Source organism: Onychomys torridus, chromosome 8, assembly GCF_903995425.1.
Source record: "Onychomys torridus chromosome 8, mOncTor1.1, whole genome shotgun sequence".
Classification (NCBI taxonomy): domain Eukaryota; kingdom Metazoa; phylum Chordata; class Mammalia; order Rodentia; family Cricetidae; genus Onychomys; species Onychomys torridus.
The window spans coordinates 62,842,474-62,869,466 of record NC_050450.1 but is presented as its reverse complement, the minus strand read 5'-3'; the positions used below and the strand labels follow the sequence as shown (position 1 = coordinate 62,869,466).

At 52.6% G+C, this 26,993-nt stretch overlaps 1 protein-coding gene across 2 annotated transcripts; it reads right to left on the bottom strand.

The window, feature by feature from the left end:
• Positions 1-1,040: 1,040 nt before the first annotated feature.
• Cluh (clustered mitochondria homolog) lies at positions 1,041-23,844 on the bottom strand. Of its 2 annotated transcripts, none has more exons than XM_036196152.1 (26): positions 23,618-23,844; positions 16,592-16,794; positions 15,867-16,038; positions 13,017-13,160; positions 12,751-12,875; positions 12,513-12,667; positions 12,288-12,413; positions 11,865-12,012; positions 11,592-11,684; positions 10,113-10,807; positions 8,401-8,627; positions 8,154-8,258; positions 7,818-7,918; positions 7,021-7,173; positions 6,878-6,940; positions 6,521-6,765; positions 6,198-6,282; positions 5,898-6,051; positions 5,680-5,819; positions 4,888-4,968; positions 4,669-4,794; positions 4,439-4,560; positions 4,136-4,229; positions 3,919-4,053; positions 3,761-3,834; positions 1,041-2,447 (listed from the first exon to the last, which is right to left on the bottom strand). In XM_036196152.1, exons 1-26 carry the CDS (start codon positions 23,715-23,717, stop codon positions 2,264-2,266), a joined length of 4,050 nt encoding a protein of 1,349 aa, XP_036052045.1. In that variant the 5' UTR covers positions 23,718-23,844; the 3' UTR covers positions 1,041-2,263. The 2 variants fall into 2 exon arrangements, with proteins under 2 accessions (XP_036052045.1, XP_036052046.1); XM_036196153.1 differs by having other exon boundaries at positions 8,154-8,255.
• Between the last annotated feature and the right edge of the window lie 3,149 nt (positions 23,845-26,993).

The window sequence follows — 26,993 nt, the reverse complement described above, 5'->3', positions numbered from 1 at the left end:
CAGGACTATGGAGGCAGAGGCAGGCAGATCTCTGAGTTCGAGGACAGCCAGAGCTGTCACACAGAAAAACCATCAAAGCCATCTCTCCCACCCCCACAATACTTTACAAAAGGTGTTTGGTTTGTTTGTTTGTTTTTTGTTTTGAGCTGAGGATTGAACCCAGGGCCTTGCATTTGCTAGGCAAATGTTCTACCACTGAGCTAAATCCCCAACCCTACAAAAGGTGTTTAACAACACTAATGTGCTTAAGGGAACAACCAAGAAAAATGAGTCTCCATGGTGACTAGTAGGCACCTGATTCAATTACAAAGGTAAGCTCATCCACAGCAGTCTCAACTGTGTGGTGTCCCTTTCCAGAAGTGGTGTGTGTCCAACACAATCCAGAGTAAACATGTTTAGAACATAATGAGCCAGGCATTATGGTCTCCCTGAAAGCCCAGCACTTGGGAGGTAGAGGCAGGAAGATCAGATTGGAGGTCACAGTCACCCTCAAAAGGATTTTAAAGCCGGCCTAGAGATCTTACCTCAAGTGATCAAATACAAGGACACCGGGGAAACACTAGACTCAATTGATCAAATCACTGGTGGGTACTTATGGATGTTACTTAGTATCAAGATCAGGGACATCCTTCTCCCATTGGCTTAAAAAAGGACCACAAATTAAAAGTAGCATTTTTCAGAAAGTCCAATATGGCTCTGACTAATGGCAAAAGCAGCACTCTGCTTTCCAAATCGAGTGTTGCCCAACCTACTGGCTGCAAGGGGAGGCAATGAGACAAAAGCCTAGCCTGTTAGATGGTCAGAGGATTACCAAGTCCTAGGAACCCAAAGCCTGCCCCAATGCCTCTCCCACACCCTTCACTGCAGCCTTTTTTCTTGTGTAGGGCCCAGCTGAACAACAGGAGTTCCATGCCTTCACTTGATAACATAACCTTGAATTTGACCCAATGTACACATAATTATCTCCCAGTAGCATTTCTGACAGCCTCACTCAAGACCTAGGCGCCTGGCTCATAGAGCACACAGGTGAGGCTGGGGCAGCAGGTTTCAAAAACTCACTTTATTCCAATGTGAAATGAAGATGTGATGGCTTAAAAACAAGAAAACGTTCTTGATAACTGTGGGGATGCCTTGCTGGCTCACGCCCATTCCCTTTGAAACAAGGTCCCTGGACAGATACTATCCATCAGCAGCTCCAGCAAAACCCCAAGCAGGGGCTCTGTCTAGAACAGCTCCCTCAGGCTCAAAGGGTGGCCATCTCCTTCAGGGACAGCAGACAAAGAGAAGCAACACAGGCAGACTGGGAGAGACAGCGGCCAGGTAGGAGGAGCCCTGTCACCCCAGAGCCTCTTTGTAGAAGTGCTTATATGGCAAAGACCAAGTAAGGAGCCTGGCTCCACAGAGGTGACAGTCACTCCTGTGCATGGCACTTTCCCTGGGATCCATGATTCAGCCTGGCCCCTCACCCAGCTACCTCCCACTGTGCATTAGGCAGCTCAGGTTAAAATGGGGAAGATACATTCAGACTGTTGGCCCCCGAGGTTATGCCCACCTGGGGTACAGGGAGGGAGGCAAGTCAAAGCCCGTGGCCGTGCCTCCTGCTTGGCAAGGCCAGGCACATGGATGTGTGGGGTCCACCACTGCAGGCCCCCTCCCCTCACCGAGGCTACAGGCAGGCTAGGCCCAATCACAGTGAAGCCACTGCAGGTCTGTCTTTGCACCCTACCAGGGATCTGGCTCCCTCCCTCCCAGGACACAGGAAAGCCCCCATCTTTTTTGGCTTAAACCTGGACTTTAAGTCAGGCTGGGCCCAGAAATAGTGGCAACAAAAGCAGCAGCCATAACGTCAAACATACAAATGACCTGAGAAGTTGCATCTGCACGTCATCCACTCAGAACTGACTGGGCTATGTCTATCAGGAAGGACGGAGCAAGACACCCACAGGCATGAACACACACACACCTGCTTGAGGCAGGAGGCTGGGGGGCACTTGCCCCCTGCTGAAGCTGATGCCTACGAACCTCATCCTTATGTCTTCAATTAGGTCTCTGCATCGAATATTCATTGAACCAGTGCAAAACATCTTTTAGGGGCAGGCAGGCAGGCCCAGTCGGGCCCAGGCAGATCCTGGGGGTGGGGTAGGGGTGGAAAGTGGAGGACTAGCTTCCTCTCCCAATCTGCAGGGCGTGCCTCCTGCTCCTGGAATCTGTCTGCATCACTGAGTAATGGGGGCTGCTGACTGTCCAAGTTTCTCTCCTTTTTTTATCCTTGTAAGCTCAGAGAAGGATCCTCCTTGGTAGTCTGAGGGGAGCCCACCATGTCCTCCAGGGCTCTCGCTGGTTCAGGATCTGTAGCTATGTCGTCGGCCTTATCCCTGTTCCTGCTGGCCTCCTGCAGCTGGTGTCGCCGGGCCACCTCTGCCTTCAGGTTCTCCAAGTCTTTTTGGCTGAGCATTAGGAGGCAAAGGTGGAGTCAGAGCAGTCTGGGCCCTCTGCCACCCTGCAGCTCCCGTCACAGCGACACTTGGGACTTCACTGAGCTCCTTGCTTCTGCTAGTGGACGATGGGTGGATGACCTCCCCAAGGTGGAGTGCTCCCTACACTTCACAAAGCATTTGGTGAGGGTATGCCATCCCTCCCGTAAGTTCAATTTGCCCTTAACTCTGGCTTCTACAGCAGATCCCGTGCAGAAAACAGGATGGGGTGCTCCTACTGCTGGCTACCCCACCAACCCCATCTCCCACATCTAGGAGGAGGTACTCTACAAAGGCTAGCTGACAGGGCACAGCCCTGTCTGCACTGGAAAAACAGGTAGCAGCTTGGCAGTGGTGGCACATGCCTTTAACCCCAGCACTCAGGAGGCAGAGCCAGGCGGATCTCTGTGAGTTCGAGTACAACCTGGTATACAGAGCGAGATCCAGGAAAGGAGCAAAGCTACACAGAGAAACCCTGTCTCGGAAAACAAAAAACAACAAAAGAAAAACAGATGGCTAGAATGGAGTCACTGTGTATGGACTGGAGGCAAAAGATCACCAAGATAATGGAAAACAGGGTGCCAGGTACAGTGACAGCCTGGGATCTGTCCTTGGGAAACAGGAACAGGAGCTCAAGGTCATTCTCAGCTACATAGCAAGTTTGAGATAAACCTGGGCTACCTGAGACCCTGTCTAAAACAAAACAAAACAAATTTGAGCAAGGTATGCTAAAAAATTAAAAGAAACCAGGTGGTGGTACGTAATTCAACTGTGATCCTAACATCTGAAAAGCTTATGTGTGTCTGAAGCCAGCTCACTCTAAACCCAGCACTCAGAAGACTGAGGCAGGAGGATTGCCACAAGGATGAGGCTGGCCTGGGCTACATAATGAGTTCATGGCTAGCCTGGGCTGGCATTAAAAGGGCTATCCAGAGTTAGCTGTCTCACAACAGGAAAATAAAACAAAATAGAACACTATAGCTTTGCATTTCCTGGATTACAAAGAGCCTGGGAGGAATCACTGCTGATCATATACTTTTAAAGTCTGAGCTCTGCCAATTTAACTCAAGAGAACCTAAGCCGGGCAGTGGTGGAGCAGGCCTTTAATCCTAGCACTCAAGTCAGGAGGCAGAGGCAGTTCAAAGCCAGCCTGGTCTAGAAAGCTAGTCCACGACAGTCAGAGAACTCCTGTCTTGAGGGGAAAAAAACCAACAACAAATCCACAGAACCTCAGGCTAAATGTCGGACGGTGGGGGACGGCGGGGAACGGCGGAGGGCCGGCTCACCTGAGAGGAATGAAGAGAATGCCATTGATGACATTGAGCTGCTCCAGGACACTGGCCATGCTGGGAGCGGTGAACTGAGAGTGGTGGGGAATGCCAGAGGTTAGGGCAGTCTGACAGGAGGCCAGGGGACTGGACCCCTACTCAGCCCCGGTCCATACCTTGAGGGGTGGGATGTTGGCACTGGGGCCATTGCGGTAGATCTCATTCATGGTGCGCTGCAAAGCTACAGCCTGCTGGGTCAGGCACTTGAGGTATTCAGAGCTCTCCCTGGTCTTCTCGTGGTCCTCACCTAGCTACAGAGGAAGAGAGCCAAAGCAAAGGGGGTCAGGAGTGCACGGCCACAGGCTCGACCTTCCCAGCCCTGCTGACACCCACCTGTGTCTTGTAGATGGTGTAACCTTCCTTCTCATGCTGCAGGGCCGACCGGAACTCAGCTTTGCTCTCGTAGACCCGGGCAACAAGGTGGTGGCTGGAAGAAGCAGAATATATGGGACAAAGGAGGGACAAGAGGTGGCGACCACCTAGGGACTCCTCCCTGGAGCTCATGAGGAACCACTCAAGGTCAGGGCACAGGTAGAGCTTCAGAGAACATTTCTCAAAGGCAGAAGACAAAACTAGGTCCCTTCCCCATGCCACTACGAGTTTGCTGGGGATCTCAGCTAGTACTGCCTCCCTCACCTGAGAGCCACCTTAAGGGCCTTGGGCCCATGGTACTTGGTAGTGACAGACAGTGCATTCTCTAGGAAGCGCAGGGATAGGTCATACTCCATTACACCATGCAGCACCAGCCCGATGTTGTTCTGGGGGACAGGGAAGGAGCCAAGTCAGTTCCTCTCCCCATCCCTGCACAAAGGCTAGTACCCACCGAGGGACACCTGTTTGTTCACTCATCCCTCTCCAACACTCACGTCCAACAACGCCATCTCAGGGTGGTCCTCCCCGAATACAAGCAGCATGAGGTAGCGTGCACGGTACAGCAGGCTCAGGGCTGTCGACAGCTGGCTGCTGGCAAAGCAGTACAGGGCCAGGTGCATCTGCAGGTGGGGTCATGGCAGGTCAGAGTAGCCCCGAGCGCCCCTGCCCCAACACACACACACACACACACACATTCCAAAGTGACTACTCACATATTCCTGGATGGTGTTGGGGTGCTCAATCCCCATCACCCGCTCACTCATCAACACTGCCTTCTGTTGGTTGCTGAGTGCCTGGAGAGTGAAGGCATCAATCTTGGGTGAGCACTGCCCCTCATCTGAGCCACCCCACACAGCATGGTCTACCCTGCAATCTATAATTTGCAGCAGTAGTGTGCAACCAGCTGCTGTGACTGGAGGTCTCTGAAACTCTGAGACCACCTGAAACTCTATGGTTCTTTGTCTTCTTCCCTAACAAAATCTATGCAAATGCAAACAGATCCAAAGTGCACTGCAAATACATGAATTTCTGAAAAGTTTTCTTAGGACAGCCTCTGCTTGAGAGAAGAGGAGGCCCAGTGTATACTGACTCCCAGAACAGCCTCTCAAAGCCTAGGGGTCAATGAAACAGCTGGGGCAAACCAGAGAACACTGAAGAAAACAAAAGAAGCCATCTGCTGCTTTTCTCACTCACTCAAAGGCCAGGTATTGTGCCACAGCTCTTACTCACCACAGGCTCTCAGAATCTACCCTTGCCACTGCCCCTGAGTGGACTACCCTGAGTCATGTCCACCTTAGTGGAGCAAAGAGGCAACTAGTGAGTTCTCCCAAGGATAGCAAGTGAAAGCTGGATTCGCTCACAAAATGAAATCTTTAGGGCTCTCTGGACGCCGCTTACTCCCCATCTGAAAGTCTGAGGAAGAGCAGTCTCCCTGTCTCAACAGGGTGATGATGGAGCCCCCAACCAATACTACAGCACAGCCAGAGATGCCACAGCCTACACACCTCAGCATAGTCACCCATGATGTAGTGGAGGCGGGCCAAGAGACGCAAGCAGGCGCAGATCTCCACATGCATGGCTCCGTACACATTATTGAACAGGTTCAGGGCCTCGCTGATGAGCTCACAGCCTTCCTTCAGGAAGCCTACGAGACAGCCCGGGTGGCAAGGTCAGGGCTGGGCAAGAGACACTCCCATTTCCCCCAGCCCACAGTGCCACGCACCCTGCTGTACTTTGGCCTGCCCACTCTGGAAGAAGTGGAAGGCATCTGAGGCCTTGGGGTTGACATGCTTGACCACAGGAAAGATGTTGAGCACGTCTTCCTCAGTGAAGGCAGGCTTGTGGCGGCTGTCAAAGCTGTATTCCTTCAGCAGAATCTGAGGACAGGGTCCACCACCCAAAGCCTCAGCCTTGGACACAGAAGGACAGCACCCCACAGCCTACCAGCACGTGTCCAGAGACTATCATCCCAAGAAAGCTCCCTTCCCCTGCCCTGTGGCCCAGGCTAGAAACGAGGTCCCACCTGGATCCCGGTTTTCAGGGAGATCTCTCGAAGCAATGTTATCTTCTGCAGCCCGTAGGTCTCGACAGCCTGGTCCACAGAATCACTGGGGGTAGGAGCGGGGGCTGAGCAGCCCTGCACCCACCCGCCACTCTGGACAGCTGCTGACCTCCAGAACCCCTCAGCACTAACCCTAACAGCCCTGCTTCCCCATGCTGGTCCCCACAACTCTGCCTGGTCCCCTGCAGTCCTCATACCACTGCCCTGGGACCACAGGCCCCGAATGCTGCCTACACCCCAACCCCCAGCCCTACACCTGTGGTGCCCTTGCCCCGTGCCCGCACCACTCCAGGGTGAAGCCGAAGTAGTCCCTGGCCTCCTGGCAGATGCTTCTCCAGAGCTCCTGGGGGGTCATCACAGCCCAGGCTGTGCTGTCTGCAGCTCCTGGAGGCCGGTTCTTCCTCTTCTTGTTTCTCTTCTTGGAGAGCAGCTCATCAGCGGGCAGGTGGGCCACGGGGTTGGGGTAGGAGCTCAGGAAACAGTTCAGGAAGTGGCTGATGGCAGCTGAGAGGCCTGAGAGCTCCACTCCCTGAGCCAAGTTTTGACTGAAGTCAGGATGGCCCTGAGCCCCCACCCAGGGCTCTTCTCCAGGGCCCATGCCACCCAGGGAGGGCCCACCAACTTGGGAAGAGTGGCAGCACCTGTAGGTATGTCTTGAAGATGTGCTTGGCGGAGCGTGTGATGAGTTCTCCAATACCGATTTTCTGAGGGGTCAAAGAACCAAGTCTTGGGCAAGTCCAGACCTCTAGTCGCAGCAACTGCCTCCTGCCCAAGCCCCACTCACATAAATGTGGTCTAGCTGGTGACGGGCCGGGCTCCGCAGCACCAGATCCAGCACCTTGCCCAGGTAGCGCATGTTGATACCACGCTGGCGCATCACTTCAGCCAATGTGGCCCCATCCATGGGCAACACAGCGTGCTCTGTGCAATCCTTTACCTGCAGGGCTGCATCAGGTCAAGACCAGCCCCAGCCCTCTGCCCCTCCCCCTCTGGGTTTCCCCACTGCTCTGAAGGAAGGAAAGAACCAAGGCCCTAACTTCCATGCAGGAAGAAGGGAGAAGACAGGTGTGGAAAGGGCACAGGAACCCATCTCTGCCTTCTACACAAAGGGAACAGAAAGAGGGACCCTGCCATCAGGAAGCAACCTGGCCCCTTGGGTGAAGACCTTGGACCCACAGTGGCACAGGGTCATCTGGAAAGGAGCCACAGCTTTAGTCCAGTCATCCTGAGAGGCTTACAATCTGAGACAAGCATGCCACCTGATCAAGGGCTCCATAGCCAGGAAGAATCGAGCTTTCATTCAGGGGCCTAGGCAGGAAGCTAGTGGGATCAACTGGGCAGGAAATGCTAGGCCTCTGCTATCTGGGCTCAAAGGACCAGAATCCCAGCCTCAGCAGTGCAGAGCTGAGGCCTGATGCTTCCTTTGACTTCTCAAGCCCTGCCAGCCAGCCTACCAGGGGGCTAGGAAGTGCTAAAGCAAAGGCTCTATGAAGGGTCTACGTGAGAGACCAGGAGCGAGCACGAGGGAGGCACCAAGGTCTGCAACAGCTTCTGCACCCTACCCTTCAGCCCTTCCCTCACCAAACCAGGGATCTGGCAGGAGAGCAGGAAAGCAGCTGCATCTTTCAACAGCTGCTTCTGGTCCCGAACTTCATCCTGGCAGGACTCAGGAAAGCGAACCCCTGGGGAGGGAGGACAGGAAAGCTTGAGCCAAGCAAGTAACATCAGGACCAAGACAGAAGCCATCTGGAGGCAGCTTTCTGCTGCTGGGGCCCCATGATGTTCTGCCCTGGCCTGCAGGGTTCATTCACTGACTCCCCCACTCCCCCTCCACACACACACACTCTTGCCTGGGGAGAACACACACACACACACACACACACACACACACACACACACACACACACACACACTTGCCTGGGGAGAAGATGTCAGGGTTGAAACGAATGTCGAAAGCTGTGCTGCTGATGGAGCCAACAGCCTTGCAGGCATTTCGGATCACCTCTCGACTTCGGGGGTCTACTGTGGAGATGTGTGAGGACAGGAGGTAGAGCTGTGCTACCATGAGCCTCTTGCCCCACAGCCCTCTCAGAGGTCATGAGCCACCTATGGCTCAGCTGCCAGGACCAGCTTGGGCTGTCCCAAACAAGCACAGCAACCCTACCTGTGCCATCGTCTGAGGCGATGGTCTCTGCCAGCTCCTTCACCTTGGCGAGGCCACTCACACTGCTGCCCTCCTCCTCACTTCCTGCCTCAGGTCCTACTGAGTCTCCAGGCTCAGCCTCCGCTGAGGAGGGAAGACCACCATTCTCTAGGGAGGTGGGGGTCTCCACCTTGCTGGCCTTTTGCTGCATCAACTGTAAGGCAGCCAGCTTCATGAAGAGAAGGTACCTAGAGCAAAGCACAGCAGAAATGATGGCATGGGGAGACTGTATAGACAGGTCAGTCAGTGGTTAAGATCACTTGCTGCTCTTACAGAGGACCCAGGTTCAATTCCCAGTACTAACATGTTGGTTCACAACCATCCATAACTCCAGTTCCAGAGAATCCAATGCCCTCGTGACCACTCTTGTGACCTCTATAGGAAATAGGCACACATGTGGTACACATACATACATGTAGGCAAAATATTCATACACACAGCTAGAGCAAATAACTCGAAAATAATTTAAAAAAAAAAAAAAAAAAAGGTCAGGCCCAGGCTCCAGACCCTTGGGGCTAAGAACTGTTGGCACTAGGATAAACCCTGTAAATTTAAGGACATCTGTCCAGTGTGCATGTGAGAGTGCACGTATGCCTGTGCCAGGCTAGCAACGCTGCCAGACAGCAGGTCAGAGCAAAATCAAAGTGTGATGGACACCTGTAATCCCAGCCAGCACTAGGGAGGCTGAGACAGGAGGACTGTGAGTTCCAGACCAGCTTCTGCTACACAGCAAGACCCTGCCTCAAACACAAAGTAAGAAACCCCCAGTGAACTCTCCTCAGTAAGAGGACAGCTGGGGCCTGGGGGGAGAAAGAGGCTGCAGAGCAGGGTTCCCAGCAGTGCTCAGCACAGGAATGCAGTGGCACTGGGAAGAGCTCACCAAGGTGTGAGGCACAGCAGACGGTGCATTCATTACCAGGGTGCATTCATTACCGCTGCAGCAACACTTCTAAGCCTCACTTCCCAAGCCTGTACTTGAGATTCTTCCTCTGTGAGCCCTTGTTTTTTGTTTGTTTGTTTTGTTTTTGTTTTTCAAGACAGGATTTCTCTGTGTAACAGCTCTGGCTGTCCCAGAACTCACTTTGTAGACCAGGCTGGCCTCTTAACACAGCATTCTGCCAGCCTGTGCCCCACCACAAGTGCTGGGATTAAAGGGGTACACCACCACACCCAGCTTTGTATGTGTGCATGAAAGCCACTGGAGGACATCGAGTCCTGCTCTATCACTCTCCATCCTATTCCCTTGAGACAGGACCTCTCACTGAACTTGTGATTACATATTAGCTAACAAGCTCCTGTGACTATCCTGTTTGCACCCTCTCTGCACTGCTGGGGTTACAAACACATGCTACTATACAACCTTGTATGTTGATGGCTTGGGGGTATGAATGTAGGTCCCCATGTTTACACAGCAAGCCCCAGCCCTGCACTGGCATTCAAAACCAGCCCAAGAGATTTCCAGATGATCCAGGACCACTGTGCTGAACATCAGTTTAGCTACCTGCTAGTCTGCACCTGACAGAGGCCCTGTACTTCTGCACCTGGAAATGAGGCAGGCACAGGCTGGGTGCCTCAAGGGATGTATGGCCCAGCTCAAGGGAGAGGCCAGAGTCTCTCTTCCAGGTGCTTCCTCAGAACAGATCATGAGCCTGAAGCAGCCATGGGGTCCTCACCTGTGCTCCACAAAGGCATCCACTAGTTCCTGGCGCAGACAGCACAGCTTGTGTCGATGGGCTCGGGGGAAGCCAGCACGGGTGCACTCCTCAGGCAGCTCCTCGCCAGGCACAGGAAGGAAGTTGAGGTCGGGCGGGAAAGTGCGCAGCAGGTCAAGGATGTAGTGGCGCCCGTCATTGCCAATGATGCCCTTACACTCCACTGAGGAGCAGAGCTCCACCTCCTCATCTCGGTCATTAAGCACTCGGTGTCGCAGGATCTTGAGGGGCCGGCTGGTACGCTCCAGCAGCTCCAGATAGCGTGTGTGTGATACCACTGTTTTGCCAAAGTCAATGGAGCCATAGATGACACTCTGCTCCTGGTCCCTCTCCAGGATGCCGGGAATGATGGACTGAGCTGTGACACGGTACCCCCGATAATCCACCACCACTGTACCCAGTGTGTACAACCCTTCCACATCCACAGCATTGTAAGTACGCACACCATTCAGGTCATTGGCGGGTGCCACATAGGCTGCCATGTCCCCACCAAAGTCTTTGTAGTGGTCTCGGACATCAAAGCCCAGGCTAAAGAAGATGTTGTTCCAGATGAACATCTGCATCTTGGTCTCCTCACCGGGGTTGATGGCCATCACATTGCCATCAATAACTGCCATAGCACCCCTTGTGGCTGCTGCCGTGAAATCACTGTGCACCTGTGGAGGCCAAGATTGGGAAGGTGAGACAGGTCCCAGTTATAAGAACACCAAGGTACACCCTAGCCTGGCCCAGGTCACCTAGATGGTGAAGGCAGCCAGGGCCTGGGAGTCAAGGAACTCTAGGCTCAGTTTCTTCACATTTAGAAAAGGGCAACAATGTCATTTCTTTTCCCCCCCGGAGCTGAGGACCAAACCCAGGGCCTTCGCTTGCTAGGCAAGTGTTCTATCACTGAGCTAACCCCAACAATATCCTTTCTTAAAACCCTTTTGAAACCTCAACACTTCTACTGGAAAAACAGTTCAGGACCAAAAGGGAGTATGCAGGGCTAGTGAGATGGCTCAGCAGGTAAAGGAGCCTACTACTAAGCCTGACTACCTCACTTCAATCCCTAGACCTACAGTGGAAGGAGAGAACTGACTCTCACACACTCACACACATACCCTACCACTAGTAAAAAGGTCTAGCAAGTGTTACACTAACGGGCTGCTGCCCCAGAAGGGCCAGCAGTACAGCAGGAGCACAGCACTAAGAGCACATGTCTCACAGGAGGGCATGAAGATGGCCGGAACTTCCCATACCCAAACAAAGATAGGTCCCTCCCTTTTCATGGTTCCCAAACTTTGCCATAGAAAAGATCTGAGGTGGCTCCAGGAGGAACCCTGCAGGCTCACCTCCACTGTTGCCAACAAAGCTGGACCAGTGCCAGCTTCCAGTTTCCCTTCACCTACAAGCCCAGTTAAAGGCAGGTTACGGCTGTGCTTTAGTCGGGGGTGCAGTCACCTTGAAGATGGCTCTTTCTCGAAGCAACCGCTCAGGCAGGTTCTTGCGGGGTAGCTCCCGTGTTGTCTGCAGCTCTTCGTTCCAGTCTCGGGTCTGTGGAGGGGCCAGGGAGGCAGATGCGGGCTCAGCATGTGTCTCCTGACTGCTTTGAGCCATTCCCTTCTTCCACCTCCCTGTGGACAGGCCCAGAGAGATTGGAGGGAGCCTCCTGGAGATGCACAGAAGGAGCCTGGCACCAGGAAGGCTGGCTGGGAGGGCGGGGCCGGGTAGCACCTGTCCAGGAATGTGCTCTTCATAGCCCAGCCTCGAGGTGTAGGCGTCCTCAGCACGCACACAGTCCATGGCATGTTCTGCCTGGGGGGCTGTCCAGCTGTACACCTGGAACGGGGTGGCGATCCTCTCGAATGGGTGGCGTTGGACCCTGTAGCAGGTGAGGGAATGGGGAAATGGGACACCCCTCCAAGCTTAATGCCCAGTTGTAAGCTCCTCTTCTCTGAGGCTCCCACTGTTCTGGCATCTCTTGCCTAGAGATGCCACCCTGAAGTTAGACAGAAGCAAATGGGTACCTCTCCCAGAGCTGCTGCCCCCCTGAACCAGGGACTCTTGGGTACTGGGGCACCACTCCTTCAGGCAGAGGTGCTGGTGTGTGGGCCAGCCTGAGACTGGAGGCAGGGCATGATGGTGAAAAGGTGCTACCTTTTCTTCTGCAGCACAGCGAAGTTCTTTTTGAAGGCTGGGCTGATCTGGTTGAGCAGTTCTACTAGGGAATGGCTGAGGAAACGGGGGCTGGCAGGCTTGGGGTTGAAGTGGTAGGCTGTGGACCTGCAAGGAGGAGAGTCACTGAGCAGCTGCCCCGAGCATTTGTCCTTAGACCCAGACCAGGAGGACGTGCCATGGCACACGGGGGACCAGCAGACTTACTGATTCAGGTAGAAGCCCCTCGTGGACGCAGTGATACTGACTTGCCGGTCCTCAGCGGTGATCACAAACAGGTACATGAGGTCCCCATGCATCTTGCGGTTCCCAGGAGGTGGGTTCCAGCCACTCATGGTGAGTACTTTCAGACACTGCAGAGGCTGCAGAAATGGCCCTCATGAGGAGACAAGCTTTTCAGGATCCCCACCAGAGCCTTTCTTCCTTGATCCTTCAGGAGTCCTACCTTCCAGTCTCGGTTCTGGGGCTGCAGGGGACACAGCAGCCGCTCCCGGCTCCCTGGCAGGATATACTCAGGTGGCGTGCAGTCAATGGGGTCCATCTCCAAGCCCTTCTTCCGCTTCCCACTGTCTGAGGGACCCAAGGCTGGTGGTCAGCCAGGAACTGACTATTTCTGGGACTCAATGCGGCCCTGGCTTGCCTTGACTCCAGCCACCCCCAAACTCCCACGTAGAGATGACTTGCAGGCCTTTGTCCCAATTTTCCCCGCACCTCCTAAGTCACCATCAGTGAAGACACTCAGGAAGGACAAGGAGTTGCAGTCAACTCCATTGAAGGCATCAGATGGGTCCAAGCTCTTGAGGAGGTCTCGGATGTGACGCACGTGGATTCGGGCCTCACGAACTGTGTAAGGCTCTGCCAGAAAAAAAGAGACCAGAGCATTACTAACTAAAGCCTCCCAGAGTCACCTGCCTTGCAAGGAGGACATCTGCAGAGTGCTATCATTGTGTGGGGGGATGGGGGTGGGGGGGCTGGAGAAGGACTGGCTAGTCACAATCTTGAGACAAGATCTCTCTCTAGTTCATGCTACCCTGCAGCTATGTAACCCACACTACCCTGCAGCTATGTAGGTGCTACTACCGCCTCAGCCTCCCGAGGACAGATCATGACAGAAAGACAACACTCCCAGCTTTCTTTTCTTTTTTTTGGGTTTTTCGAGACAGGGTTTCTCTGTGTAGCTTTGCGCCTTTCCTGGAACTCACTTGGTAGCCCAGGCTGGCCTCAAACTCACAGAGATCCGCCTGCCTCTGCCTCCCGAGCGCTGGGACTAAAGGCACGCACCACCACCGCCTGGCCTCCCAGCTTTCTTTTCTTTCTTTCTTTTTTTTTTTAAAAGATTTATTTATTTATTATGTGCACAGAAGAGGGCGCCAGATCTCATTACAGATGGTTGTGAGCCACCATGTGGGCGCTGGGAATTGAATTCAAGACCTCCGGAAGAGCAGTCGGTGCTCTTAACCTCTGAGCCATCTCTCCAGCCCCCTCAGCTTTCTTTTTAAGGATGGTCTATCACTAAGCTGAATCTGCAGCCCCTGGGGGCAGAGTGACCGAGCTGGAGACGGGGGTCTTAGGTTGCTCTGGCCAGCCTGGATCAACAGGGACACTTGTCTCAGCCTCTAAGTGCCACTACCAGACAAAGACTACCATGCCTGCTCAAGTTTTTTGTTTTGTTTTTGTTTTTTTTAAAAGATGTATTTTTAGAGCCAGATGGTGGTGGTGAATGCCTTTAATCCCAGCACATAGGTGGATCTCTGTGAGTTTGAGGCCAGCCTGGTCTACAGAGTGAGTCCCAGAACAGTCAGAACGGTTACACCAAGAAACCCTATATTGTAAAACTTAAAAAAATAAAAAAGAGGGGTTGGGGATTTAGCTCAGTGGTAGAGCGCTTGCCAAGCAAGTGCAAGGCCCTGTGTTCGATCCTCAGCCCCACAAAATTAATTAAATTAATTAATTAATTTTTAAAAAGAGAGGTGTGTTTTTAGTTACAGGTGCTTATGTATGTTTATGTGTTACTGTATGCCACACCCATGGGAGTGCCTGCGGACGCCAGAAGAGGGCATTAGAACCCCTAGAACTGAAATTTTGGCTGTTGTGAACCACCTGACACAGGTGCTGGGAACTGAACCCAGGTCCTTTGGAAGAGTAGGAATCATATACTGAACCATCCAGCTGTGAATTTTCTAATTAGGCTTCCCATTTTTTAATTTTACTGTCAGCCAGCTGTGATACCACCTAACAATACTGCCAACAATTGTGGGGGCAGGCGGATCAGGAGTTCATGTATCAGGTAGAAAGCCAGTCTGGGATACATGACCCTGTCTCTGTCTCTCTCTCTCTCACACACACACAATCCCAAAATTCTACTATGATGAACATATAAAGTATGTTTCTCATTTACAAACACACACTGTCTGCCTGTTAGTGGGGTCCTTGTTGGCAAAGAACATTCTACCACCCGCCTTTTGAAGCCCACACAGGCCCTGAAGAACCCATTAGAACCATGGGCTTTTTGTTCAGATACCTCCAGTCCTGTGGAACAGCCCAAGACCCCCAGAGTCAACACTGTCCTATCGTGTATGTTTTATGGAACTTGTAATGGTTTTTCTGCAAAGATGAAAAGAATTCTATGATCAACTGTGGAGTCAGCTGAGGTACAGACTTTCCCCACATTATTTACTTATCTTCCCTTTTGGGTTTTTTGTTTTGTTTTGTTTTGTTTTGGTTTGGTTTTTCGAGACAGGGTTTCTCTGTGTAGTTTTGGTGCCTGTCCTGGATCTTGCTCTGTAGACCAGGCTGGCCGCTCATAGAGATCCACCTGGCTCTGCCTCCCAAGTGCTAGGATTAAAGGTGTGCGACCGCTGCCTTGGCTTTTTAAAAGAGAGTCTTATTCTGTAGCCCACGCATACTTCCAGTTTACAGCAATCCTCCTGCCTCAGCTGCCCAAATACTGGGATCACAGGCATGAGCACTGTGCCCTGCTCTTTGTAAGCCGACAGCCTTCCTGGGAATTCCTTCTGAGTTGCTACAGGAACTTTTATTGTACTACCAAACCAGCTTCACCACACCAGAGCAGATGGCTCTGCAAGGGGCTGATGTCCTCCCTCAAGAACTATGAAAAGTCCCAGCACTGGGAGGCAAAGGCAAGCAGGTATCTGTAAGTTCAAGGCCATTCTTGATCTACATAGCAAGTTCCAGGACAGCCATGGTAACAGAGAGAAACCTTGTCTCAAAACAAAAAACAAACAAGCAAAACAAAAAAAGAGAGATACAAAACTTTTTAGGTTCCTAAAGATGCAACATTTATCTTTTTGATTTTGATAGGCTGATTTCAGTCCTATTTTGGGACTGGCCAGATTTTTAAAAATGGAGACTCTTGATCTTTAAACTGTGCATCATGCAGTAGAAAAGAAAGGACGTGATGGCCTGAGCAGCACACTCAGACACCAGTCCCACCTCCATGTGCTCAGATGGAACAGAGAGACACCAGGACTGAGGTCTGCTGGGCTGTTTGACCTAACTCTGGGCCCTCCTCTGGCGGCCACCAGCTTAATCTTGACCGACCTTCTACAACCCGAAGCACTGAGCCCTCCTGCAGCCCCTCCACGCTGCGCAGCTCTGAGAAGTGGTCCAACATGTTGCCATCCAGGTGCAGCGAGAAACAGGTACGGTGACAAGTGTCCTCACGGTCCATGAGCACCTGGTGAATCTCCTGCACCATCTCCTGGGGGGAAACCTGCAAGGGAGAAGGCCACTCCGGTAAGAAGTTATATGGCAGGGTGTGTGAGCATACCTCATTGCTACCAGGCCAAAGCACCTGTTACCCTAGAATAAAAACCCCAAATACCCACTTTGTTACTTTTGGGGTTCTAAATCTTAAATTCCAAGCCCTATGTAGGAATACCATGTTCATCTGCATCTGTGTCTGTATACATACTTACACAGACTCGAGCTTACTAGACAGACCTTGGCCCCGGTGTCCCAGGCCTAAACTAAGAGCAATCTCTCAAGCGGAGAATGGAAGGACAGGGGAGCAACATGAAGGCCTTGCCAATTGCTGCTGCTGCTGCTGCTGCTGCTGCTGCTGCTGCTGCTGGTGGTGCCCCCAGCAATGCAGCAGTGACTTGAACCTAGCCTCGTCCACTGTGCTAGCCTAGACCCTGGGCAAAAGCCAGGATCTTCCTGCCCTTAAGCCCAGCACACGCAAAGACAAAAGTTTGGCTTTCAAACATGCTCCTCTCCAGCAGCATATTAGAAGCTGGTTCCCAGCACATCTTCCTCCATCTTACCTGTAAGGAAAAGGGCTCAATGCCAGGGGCCAGTATCTTCACAGAAAAACCTGTGTCCTGAATGACAATGACTTCCTGTCCAGTGGTCTCATCTCCAGGCTCACCCTCATCCAGCCCATTTTCCCTGGGTGGCTCAGCTGTCCCTTCTTCTTTCTTCAAGCTCTCTGAACAGTCACCATTCAACAGCATGACTGAGGGGGGCTCTGGGAAAGGTGAGAGCTGAGTCAGAGGGGCTTTCTGCCTCACACACCCAGTAGGGTGAACACCCCATAGACCCATTAGAAGTCACCACCACCCACTGCACACGTGCAGACCACTGTCTGTGCCCTCCTTCTCCATCCACTGTCCCTCAGCCCCACCAGTCAGGACTCCTCCCCAGGGCACAATGCCACACGTCAACCTTCTCTAGCAGCAAGGCCACTGCTCTTCTATCTAAGGAAACACTCTTATCTCCATTCTCTAGCAATCCTGAGCTATGGGCTCTCCTCAGCCCCTCCTAACCTCATTTCTCGTATTGATTCAAATACTCTGCATCTGTAAGCTCACGTGGTTAGTGCTGACCTGGCTCAAGTTTCTCAACAGAGACAACTGACATTAACATGTGACTTCCCCTTAGATACCAAAGGCTCATTTTGTTAGAATGAAATCCATCACCCCCAGCCCAGGCCCTGCTCTCCCGAGTAGCTAGTCATAGGTAGTGACTCTGCAGTCATGGCCTTGGTGCAGTTTTCCAACATCAAGAGCACAGTTTGAAACCCTTCTGATAAAGCACAATGACTCAAGGGCACCAGCCTAAAACCAGCCTCAGCCCTGCCAGCTCCTTCCCTCCCTCACCTCTGTGCTCTTGATTACATACATCTCCCTCCCACACACAAAAACACACTCTCGCACTCATGATATACTGGTTCATTGGGCAAACTCACTCATTCTTTTTTAATAATTTATTTGTATTTTACGTACATTGGTGTTTTGCCTGCATGTATGACTTTGTAAGGGTGTTAGGTCCCCTGAAACAGAAGTTACAGACAGTTGTGAACTGCCATGTGGGTGCTGGGAATTGAACCTGGGTCCTCTGGAAGAACAGTTACTGCTCTTAACCACTGAGCCATCTCTCCAGCCCCTTCCACTCATTCTTATGTCCCAAGTGAATAAACTCTCTTCTCCAGAGCCTGCCAAGTGACCCCTGCTGGTAGAGGTCCCAGCCCCACCATTGCTGGAGTCCATGCACTGCCTTCAGGAGCAGCCACTATGCTACTGTGTGGATAGCTGTGTACAGCAGCAGCTCTCTGTTCCACCTCCTGTCTCCCCCTGGCTCAATGCAAAGATACTGGATTAATTAATGCTAGCCTATATTCAAGTCCCATAGAGCCCAATATTTGTGAACAGCACCCAACTTAACATGCTGCAGGAAGAGAGAAGCAAGTGACAGAACGTCCCATCCCCCACCAGGCACTAAGAGAACAAAGAAAAGCCCTGCCACCCTAGAAAGCCAAGGGCTTCCTGAGAAACCCCAGTTAAATGTAGGCCTGCCTGGATGTCCACTTAGAAAGCCAAGGGCTTCCTGAGAACCCCCCAGTTAAACGTAGGCCTACCTGGATGTCCACTTGGAAAGCCAAGGGCTTCCTGAGAACCCCTAGTTAAACGTAGGCCTGCCTGGATGTCCACTTGGAAAGCCAAGGGCTTCCTGAGAACCCCCCAGTTAAACGTAGGCCTGCCTGGATGTCCACTTGGAAAGCCAAGGGCTTCCTGAGAACCCCCCAGTTAAACGTAGGCCTGCCTGGATGTCCACTTGGCAAACAGAGACCTTGGCCCCAATATCTGTCTGTCAGCCAGAGTGGCCCCCTTGGCTTGCAGCCCCACTGTCCCAGCTCTGAGCAGGATTGTTCCAGACAGAACAGTTCACATTCTAGATGTAAGCCCAGGCCATCCAGACCCCAGGGTCTCTTTCCTACCCTGCCATCAGGAGTAGTAACAGGGTACACCACCCCAAAGCTGTGTAGTATCTGTCTATAAATCAAGGGCCTCACCGGGCAGTGGTGGTGGTGCAGGCCTTTAATTCCAGCACTTGGGAGGCAGAGGGAGGTGGATCTCTGTGAGTTCGAGGCTAGCCTGGTCTCTAGAGTCCCAGGACAGGCTCCAAAGCCACACGGAGAAACCCTGTCTAAAAAAAAAAAAAAAAAAAAAAAAAAAAATCAAGGGCCTCAAGGAGGCAGGTTGACTCAAAATAGAGAGGCATACCATGGGCCACAGAGAGAAGCTCACCCCTTTCCTTGTCCCCTTAATACTTGGTAAATAGGACCTTTAGGATTTCAGATATAGTACCTACTCCTTTATCCCAAAAAGGGTGAGTGAAGCCTACAAAGATTCCCCAGCTCATCCCACTGGCCACTATGGGCCTCCAATAATGCTATCTGCACCACACCATTCCCCCTCCAAAACAGGAGTGCCATCTAAGAACCACAAGACACACAGGATGCCCCTTTCAGTGACCCAGCAACCCCTGGCAGGGAGGCTTCAGCCCTTAGAAATGAATAACCTACCTAAAGTGAACCCCTGTCTGGCTCTAAGGACAGAACAGACAAAGACAGTGGTGGCTAGGTTGCTAAGAGCAAGAAGGGATTGTGGATAGGAGAAGCGTCCCCTGGCCGGGTCCCTGGAGATGTCCTTCCAGGCTGGCAATCCCCTAGAATGGAGACAGACTCAGCAAAGGCCCTCATGCAATACAGAGACCGTTTTTAGCTCTGAAGATACAAAAGTAGGCAGTTACTAGACCCCAATTGACAGCCTGTGCTCCTCCAAATGTCTGCAACAGAGAGGACAAGGGAAAAGGACAGAAAAGGTGACCCCAGCCCTATTTCCTAAGCCAGAGGCCTGTACGCTGGGATAGTCAGATGGAAGAGTTCCCCAGGGGCTTCCTCTCCTCCAGGACAACCAGTCCTGGTCCTTTTCTGTCCTCCAAGGGGCCCTGAAGGCCTCTCCACCACAGAATTAGTGTCAAGTGATCTGGTCAGTCATTGGGTCCACACAGCCCCACAGCCCACCTGATACAGTCGGCAGCTGCCTTCTTCTTGGCTCTGGAGTCCCAGGACTGCCACGGCAGTAGGGCAGCCAACTCCCCTGACCAGGCCCAGGCCCAGGCCCAGTGCTCACTTTTTCTCTTGTTCCACACTCTGCTTCTACCCTTGTGGTGATACAGCTGGTCGGCTCAGGCCTGGAGCTCCGGCTGGCTTCAGGTTTCAGTGGGGCCAGGCCTGCTGGGGCAGCCCTGGGAAGGGCACATTCCCCCTGCCTCGCATTCTGCTCAAGGTCGGCCAGAAGGACGGCTGTGGGCCAGGAGGCCCCACTGGCTCCAGGACCCTCGGAAGAACTGCTGTCAGCACTCAGGCCCACCTCTCTACACACCTCAGGAAAGGAATCACTGCTAGTGAAGCCATTGGGAGAGCAAAGGAACATGGCATTTGGGGTACCTGGGCCCCTTAGAATAGAAGGCGTAGGGGACTGGCTGGCGGGAGCCGGGGTCAGCAAGGGGGTCCTCTCCTCTGCTCCACCCACAGTGGCAGTGGGCAAGACTGCTTCAGCCAGCTGCTGACAACAGCTAACACAGACCCGGGCCCAGGCCATGAGATAGCCACCCCTTGTCCACCAGCTGCCGACACAGAGCACCCTGCCTTCTTCCTCCTAAGTCAAGGGACGGGCTGAGGCTTCTGACTCCTGCTGCCCCCTGCAGGTGACCTGGCAGCTGGCCCCTTCCTGAGAGTCACTGGTTCTAGTGAGGGGGGGATGGGCTCCCAACCTCCCAGAGGACAACTGCACCTATGCCTCAGGACTCCATGCTGCACCACGAAGCTGGCAGACTACCTCTTCTCTTCCCAGCAGCCTGTGCGCTGCCAGGAGAAAACCAATGTCTCCCCTGGGGAAAAGAGAGCTGCCAGCAAGAGGCTGAAGGCCATCACACTGTAGAGAAGCAGCATGCCCAGCCTCGCCAGGGAGCCTTCGCAGGGCCTCTGACTTGTTGCCAGGGCCCAGTTAGGACTGCTCTGGCATCCATACTAACCAGCGTGGGTTTGGGAAGGGGAGCCAAGCTCCCACTCCAGGTCCCTGTAGTCCCTGGAATGGCTAAGCAGACCCTTGGCTTCTCTCCAACCCTAGCAGTTTCTGAGCCTCACACTATGACCTAAGGCAAGAAGGGCCAGGTCCAGACAGCTCCATTCCTTCTAACCCCTTCCCAAACACAGCCTGACCCTGGGAGAGAAGCACGCAGACTGGTAATGTCAAAGGATGCTAACCCTGTCTCTAATCCAGTTCCCACTGGGCCAGTGTTCACTCCAGGTCTTCTCCCCTGAAGGAGCATGTGCAGATCACCCTACAAACTCATTCCAGAAAACTGAAGCTCCACAAGGCTAGTAAGTGAGCTGTCCAGTGTCACAGAAGCAAAGGCAGTGCAGCTAAGTCTAAAAAAGGTAGGTGTCTCAGACGCCCAAACCCAGACCTCTGGGTACCACTTTTAGAGCATAATCTATTGCCGTGCTCCCCAAGGGTCCAGGCTGAAGCATGGCATCTGGGTGGTGCATCTGAGAGCCTAGGATTTAGGGAAAGTGAAGAAAAAGAAGGCAGTCCTCTGCAGAATTGGCTCAGTTGCCTGAATAGCACTTGGTGCACATGCTAACTTACTGCTGCTTCAAGTCTCCAGAAGCACAAATCAGGGTGGAGAAACAGTGCATGCCCTCCCTGGGCCAGAGATGGTCACAGACAAGACTGACAAAGGACTTAAGTACACACAAGTAGCCTGAGTGTGCCTTCCCAGTCTGACAGTCTTCAGAGACCATGCCAGAGCCAGGCCACACCCTAGCTAAGGAATCAGCAGGTGAGGCTAGAGCAGGAAGTAGACCCCCAAAAGATACATCATCCATCCTAGGAACCAAGGGCTTTAAGGCAAAGGGGCAGAGGCGGACAGGCAGCCTATAGGAGACCCTGTTTGTTTCCTTCCTGTTTCCACAGGCCAGAAGCAAATCTCCAAGGTCCAAGTGTTCCCTGTTTTCCCAGACACCACCCAAAGAAGAGCTTTAAGATCCTGTTGGAGATCTTAAACCCCTCAGTTCTCCCCTAGTCTGCCAATCCCCTTCAGTTCCCACGCCCAATTCAGGGAGCCCTCCTCTGTGCAGAGAAGGAACTTGACACACCACTGTGAACTTGAAAAACCTGCCTGTTCTCTTAACCCCTAAAAGTTACTTTCTTCCTAAGAAGGTAACTGATCCCCTCCTCAAAGGCACTGGAGAGCTTCCAAAAATAGGGGCTGAGGGTCTGGGGCCTGCACTCTGACATCCACACAAAAGCCTGACCAGGGGGAACAGAATGGGAGGGGCTCTATTAATGTTCCTTCTCTTGAATAGATCCAAGATGGCCGTAAAATGAGCCTCAGTTATCTATACCAGCTTTTCTGGGAAGCCAAGACCCTACACACTACAAAGTCCTGTACCCCAAGTTAAAGAGCTATGCCCTGACCCCAACCCGGCTCCCCTTGCCCCGAGAAAAAGCCCCTCAGCACAAAACTAAGAAGGGAACTTCATTCTGGGTACTCATCAGAAATCCTCCACCATTCCAGCTCCTAAGTTCACTGAATCACACACATGATAAACCAGCATGCCTGTCTCCATTCCCTCTAGGCCAGGCTGGGGTAGGTTTGGCATTCTGACCATAAGCTGGAAATCCAAATGCTTCCCTAGACAATGAAATCACTATGACCTTGGACAAGCTGCTTCATATCTCTTCAGATCTCTTTGATGGTGAGGAAGCCAGCCAGCCCCAACCTCCTCTTTCTTATCCAGCTTCCCCCTGGATTCAGAACCACATCAGCCTGGTATGCTGAGATTTTCATGATTTCATGTTCTGCCCAAACCCTGGCCTTGTCTAGGCAAAGTAAATCCACTGTGATGGAAAAACAATATATAGCAAGTATTAGGCCCATCCGCACTCCCAAGTCAGCCCTAGTCTGCTCACTGAGGCCAGGAAGAATGATGGAGATGAGCTGAGACAAGTGCCCATGGTGGAGAGCTCTGAGAACCTGCACCGACATCCTGGGCAGAAAGGTCCAGTGTGGCCCCGAGGGGAAGTGAGGAGGTCTAGGAAGGGGCTTCCAGCTCCAAGGCTGGTATTTTAGACTTGGTTAAAGTAACAGAAAGGGCAGAGGCGAAGTACAAGAGAAGTAGGCCCCACCCCTTGACAAGCCCTGGCCACTCCCAAAGCCTCTACCACACAGCCCCCACGGGGGAAGAGCTAGGAGCTCCACTCCACACTAATGACCTTTGCCTTAAAAACAGCGGCTCTGGTTGACCCACTTTTCGCAATAAGGCAGGTTAATGATCAAGTTCAGGCACAAACACCTCCCCTGCCAAAGGGCTAGGCTTTGCCCCCACAGACAGGCAGGACCCCGGCCCCCAAATCAAGTGGAGGGCAGTTACTAAAAGAAGAGAGTCCATAGCGCGACGACCTGGGGTTAAGCCCTTGTCTCTAGGAGTGTAGCAGAGACACCCCCACATAACACACCCCAACTTGCGTTCTTCCCACAGTCCAAGTTTGGGCAGGCAGCTCCAAACTGAGCCTCACTCATCGGGCTGCAGCTCTGCCGCACAGGAACGTCTAGGACAAGAGTGACCAGAAGGAGGCTGGACCGCAAGTGTCAGCGTCCCCAGCCCCGAGGGCTCCCCAAGCAGGGGCGCGGAGGGGGTGGGGCCGCCGATCCCAGCGTCCTGCGGCGGCGCTCCCTGGAACCAAACCGCGTGTGCGCGCACGTGTCCCCACGGTCTGGCGCGCGTGTGTCCGCTGTGGGTGCCCTTCCACGGACCCCACGTGCGAAGTCCCGACCGTAGTTAGGGGTGCCAGTGAAGGTGACCTTCAGCGCGGGGGCGGCCCAGTGTACCGCCCACACGGACGCGGAGGGAAGGCGGCTGTCCACGCCGAGTCGCGAGTCCTCCGGCCCGACTCAGCCGGAGTCCCAAGCCCAGCTGCCCCTGGCCCCGGTCCACTCACCAGCCGCGCTCGGTCGCCCCTTGCCGCCGGCCTGCGAGCCGTGCTCCCGGGCGCTGTCGGCCGGGGCGGCCGCCGGCAACTCGTCCGTCTTGATGACCATGGCGGGAGCGGGCGTCCGGCTCGCCTGTGTGCGCCGCACGCCGCGCCACTAACCTAAGTGCCCTGCGCGCCGCGGCCGCTGCGGGAAGGACGGAGTCACCGGCCCACGTGGTGCGCGCTGTGGCCTTTGACCCCGCCGCCGCTCCCCTGCCCCGCCCTCGCGCCCGGCCGGCCCACGGCGGCCGACGAGGGACAAAACACGGGGCACTCCGTTGCCCATCCACCGATATAGCGACTCTTCCAAAGCCTTAAAGGCAACGCGTCCGGGCTCAAAGGAGAGACGCCTCGGCCCCCTGGTGAGGCGGGGCTTCCGGGAGACGTCTCCGAGGTTGGCTGCCTGTTGGGCGGGCGCCGTGACCTTGGGTGGAGACTCGTCCAGGACTGCCTTCGCTCGCTGTTCCCCTCCCCCAATGACCCTCTGCTTGCTATTGCGAGTCTGCCAAAAGTCCGCGCCGTGTGTGTCCTCCTTGTTATTGCCATCCTCAGCGCTCTCCTCGCCGAGTGGGCTCTTTCCTACTGAAGGGAAGGGACTAGAGTGTATTTGGATTACTGAGAAAGGTATACAGGGTCTTCGCCAGCGGCAGGGCGAGGGTTGCAAATGAGCATAAAGTGTCAGGAACAGACTATCAAAAGTTGTACTGGGCACCGCGGGCTCTTCCCCTCATAACACACCACACACACACACACACACACACACACACACGGGCTCTCACTTCCAGCTTCCCCCTCCACACACACGCACAGTAGATGGGTTCTCACTTCCAGACCAATATCTTGGTTTACAGTGAAGGACGCTGAGCGCCAAGGTCATATAAGAGAACAGCTTTAGATCTGAATCTACAGATCTGTCTTTACTATAGTTCCTATTTTTCTCTTCCTTTGGTTGGGTGGTGAATAAGGAGTGAGTTCAGAGGTTGCTGAAGGGGTGACTCGTGTGTGTGCCCTGCTGAGTACTGAATTCAGGACCCCTGGCATGGTGAGGTGTCTCTACCACCAAGAGACACCCCTAGTCCCAGAGGTGAAATTTGAGCCAGGTCTCGCCAGACCGCTAAAGTTCTCCAGGTAGAGAGGGGGGCGGGGTAAACCTTCCGTGCGCAGGTGGAGGAAGCCTTTTGTGAGTTTGGTGGGCACAGTCTTTACACTTGCTAGGAGCTAATGGAATCTGGGAATCTGAAGATGAGATGGAGGGGTCTACCTACATACACCCTTTTATAAATTGCAAAGGAAAGTAGATTTAGAGATCCAATGTGATGGCACAGGCCTGTAATACCAGCTCTTGATTGGTTGAGGCAGGAGGATCTGGAGTTTAAGACCATCTTGGGCTACTTAGAAACACACTGTCAAAATAAAGTAAATAGGAAGTCCACTTTGCCCTAGGGTGTTAGTGATGAAAACTGTAGCCAGCTGAAGAAGGAAACCCCCAATACGAGGAAGGAGGGGGAATGGTAAGAGGCGTTTGTCAGAAAGATCCTTTTGGCTGCTATGTGAGGGTAAAGGGGAGTTAGCCAGGATTGGGAAGACGTGATTTCAGGTTATTGCACAAGAAAGTTGGGAAAATGAGCAAGACTTTATTGCTACATGCACATAGAAGGCAGGCAGGCAGGGAGCCGGCACAGCGGCTCACATCTGTACTATCAGCAAGAGGGAAGTAGAAAAAGTTTGAGCTTAGCCTAGGCTACATGTTAGGAAAACATGTCTCAGAAACACACAGGCAAAAACAAAGGAAGCCAAGCAAGGTGGTGTGTGAAGCTAACCCCGCGCTGGACTGGAAGTCAGTCCCTGGTAACCTTTACCTGTCTCTTTTGGTGAACTTGAGCAAATCATTTTCATTATCATCCTGCTGGATCTCAGGTGTTGTGCTGTGTGTGTCTGTGTGTTCTTGTCCGAGTGGAGGAGATCAGGTGTCTGCCTTGTTTCTCCAACTTATCTTTTTAAAAACTTCTATTACATTTTTACTGAGTGTGTGTGGCCCTCACCCTACCTTATTTTTTGAGATAAGGTCTCTTACTGATCTTGGAGCTCAGCACTTGGCTAAATTGGCCGGTTGGCTAACAAGTCCCAGGGATTCTCCAGGTTTCCATCTCCCCAGTGCTGGGATCCTAGAGGATCTCCCCCTATGCTGGCTTTTTACTTTCCTGGCTGAGCCCCTCCCTAGCCCCATTTCTTTTGTTTTTAAATATTTATTTTTATTTTTAATTATATGTATGTGTATATGCCCTGTGTGTGTATGTACCACATGTGTATATGTGTGTGTATGTGTGTCAAGTGTGTATCTGTGTTTGTATATGTGTGTGTGTGTGTGTGTGTGTGTGTGTGTGTGTGTACTTGCGCCCACAGAGGTAGATGACAGTGTCACATCTCCTGAAGCTGGAGTTACAGTTGTTTGTGAGCCACGCTTGGGTCCTCTGGAAGAGCAACAAGCCATCTTTCTAGCTTACTCCCTATCCTGTCTTTTGTTTGTCTGGCTCTGGGGGTCAAGATTGGGCTAATGCATTCTAGGTAAACACTCTACCTTTGAGCTACACTCCCAGCCCAAAGGTGGTTTCTTTATCAGATAAAAACACCTAGCCACTAACCTCGCCTAGCAGTTGGGAACTGACAGTGGCTATCAACACACTTTGAAAAGTGCCTAATACTAACACTCAGGATTTACTCCTTTCTTTCTTTCTTTTTTTGTTTTTGTTTTGTTTTGTTTTTTTTATTTTTCGAGACAGGGTCTCTCTGTAGCTTTGGAGTCTGTCCTGGACTAGCTCTGTAGCCCAGGCTGGCCTTGAACTCACAGAGATCCACCTGCCTCTGCCTCCCGAGTGCTGGGATTACCGGCATGCGCCACCACCGCCATCACTCCTTCTTTCAAATACAGATTGCAAGAGTTTAGGGATGCATATTGCTGATCCAGAAAGTTCCAAGCAATGTCATGTGCAAGGCTGCAGAATGAAGGCCTTCAGAGGCTTTTTGGGTTGTTTGGGAAGGGGTCTTAGTCTGTATCTTAGGCTGGCTTGGAATTCACTACATAAACAAGGTTGCCCTTGAACTTGCCGCAATCCTCCTGCAGCCTTCTGAGAGCTAGAATTACAGGGACACATCACCACATCTATCTTGTTGGCTTCCATACAAACAGCCTAAGTTACTAATTTTTATACTTTCCTAGAGATATATAAAGTGTGTGTATATACATTGTATATATATATTTTCCTATAATCTATTCCCTTTTTTAATTTTAAGGGGATTGTTTCCATTTTATTATTTATTTACTTATTTATTTTATGTGTGTGGG

What these genes read in the sequence shown, in the direction of transcription:
- Cluh (XM_036196152.1), bottom strand. Translation starts at nt 23,717, where the DNA reads ATGGTCATCAAGACGGACGAGTTGCCGGCGGCCGCCCCGGCCGACAGC. An exon ending in CCTGCCAGATCCCTGGTTTG is followed by an intron (nt 7,174 to 7,817) that starts GTGAGGGAAGGG and finishes GCAGCCCTGCAG; the next exon opens with GTAAAGGATTGCACAGAGCA. An exon ending in TCTTCAAGACATACCTACAG is followed by an intron (nt 6,766 to 6,877) that starts GTGCTGCCACTC and finishes AACTTGGCTCAG; the next exon opens with GGAGTGGAGCTCTCAGGCCT.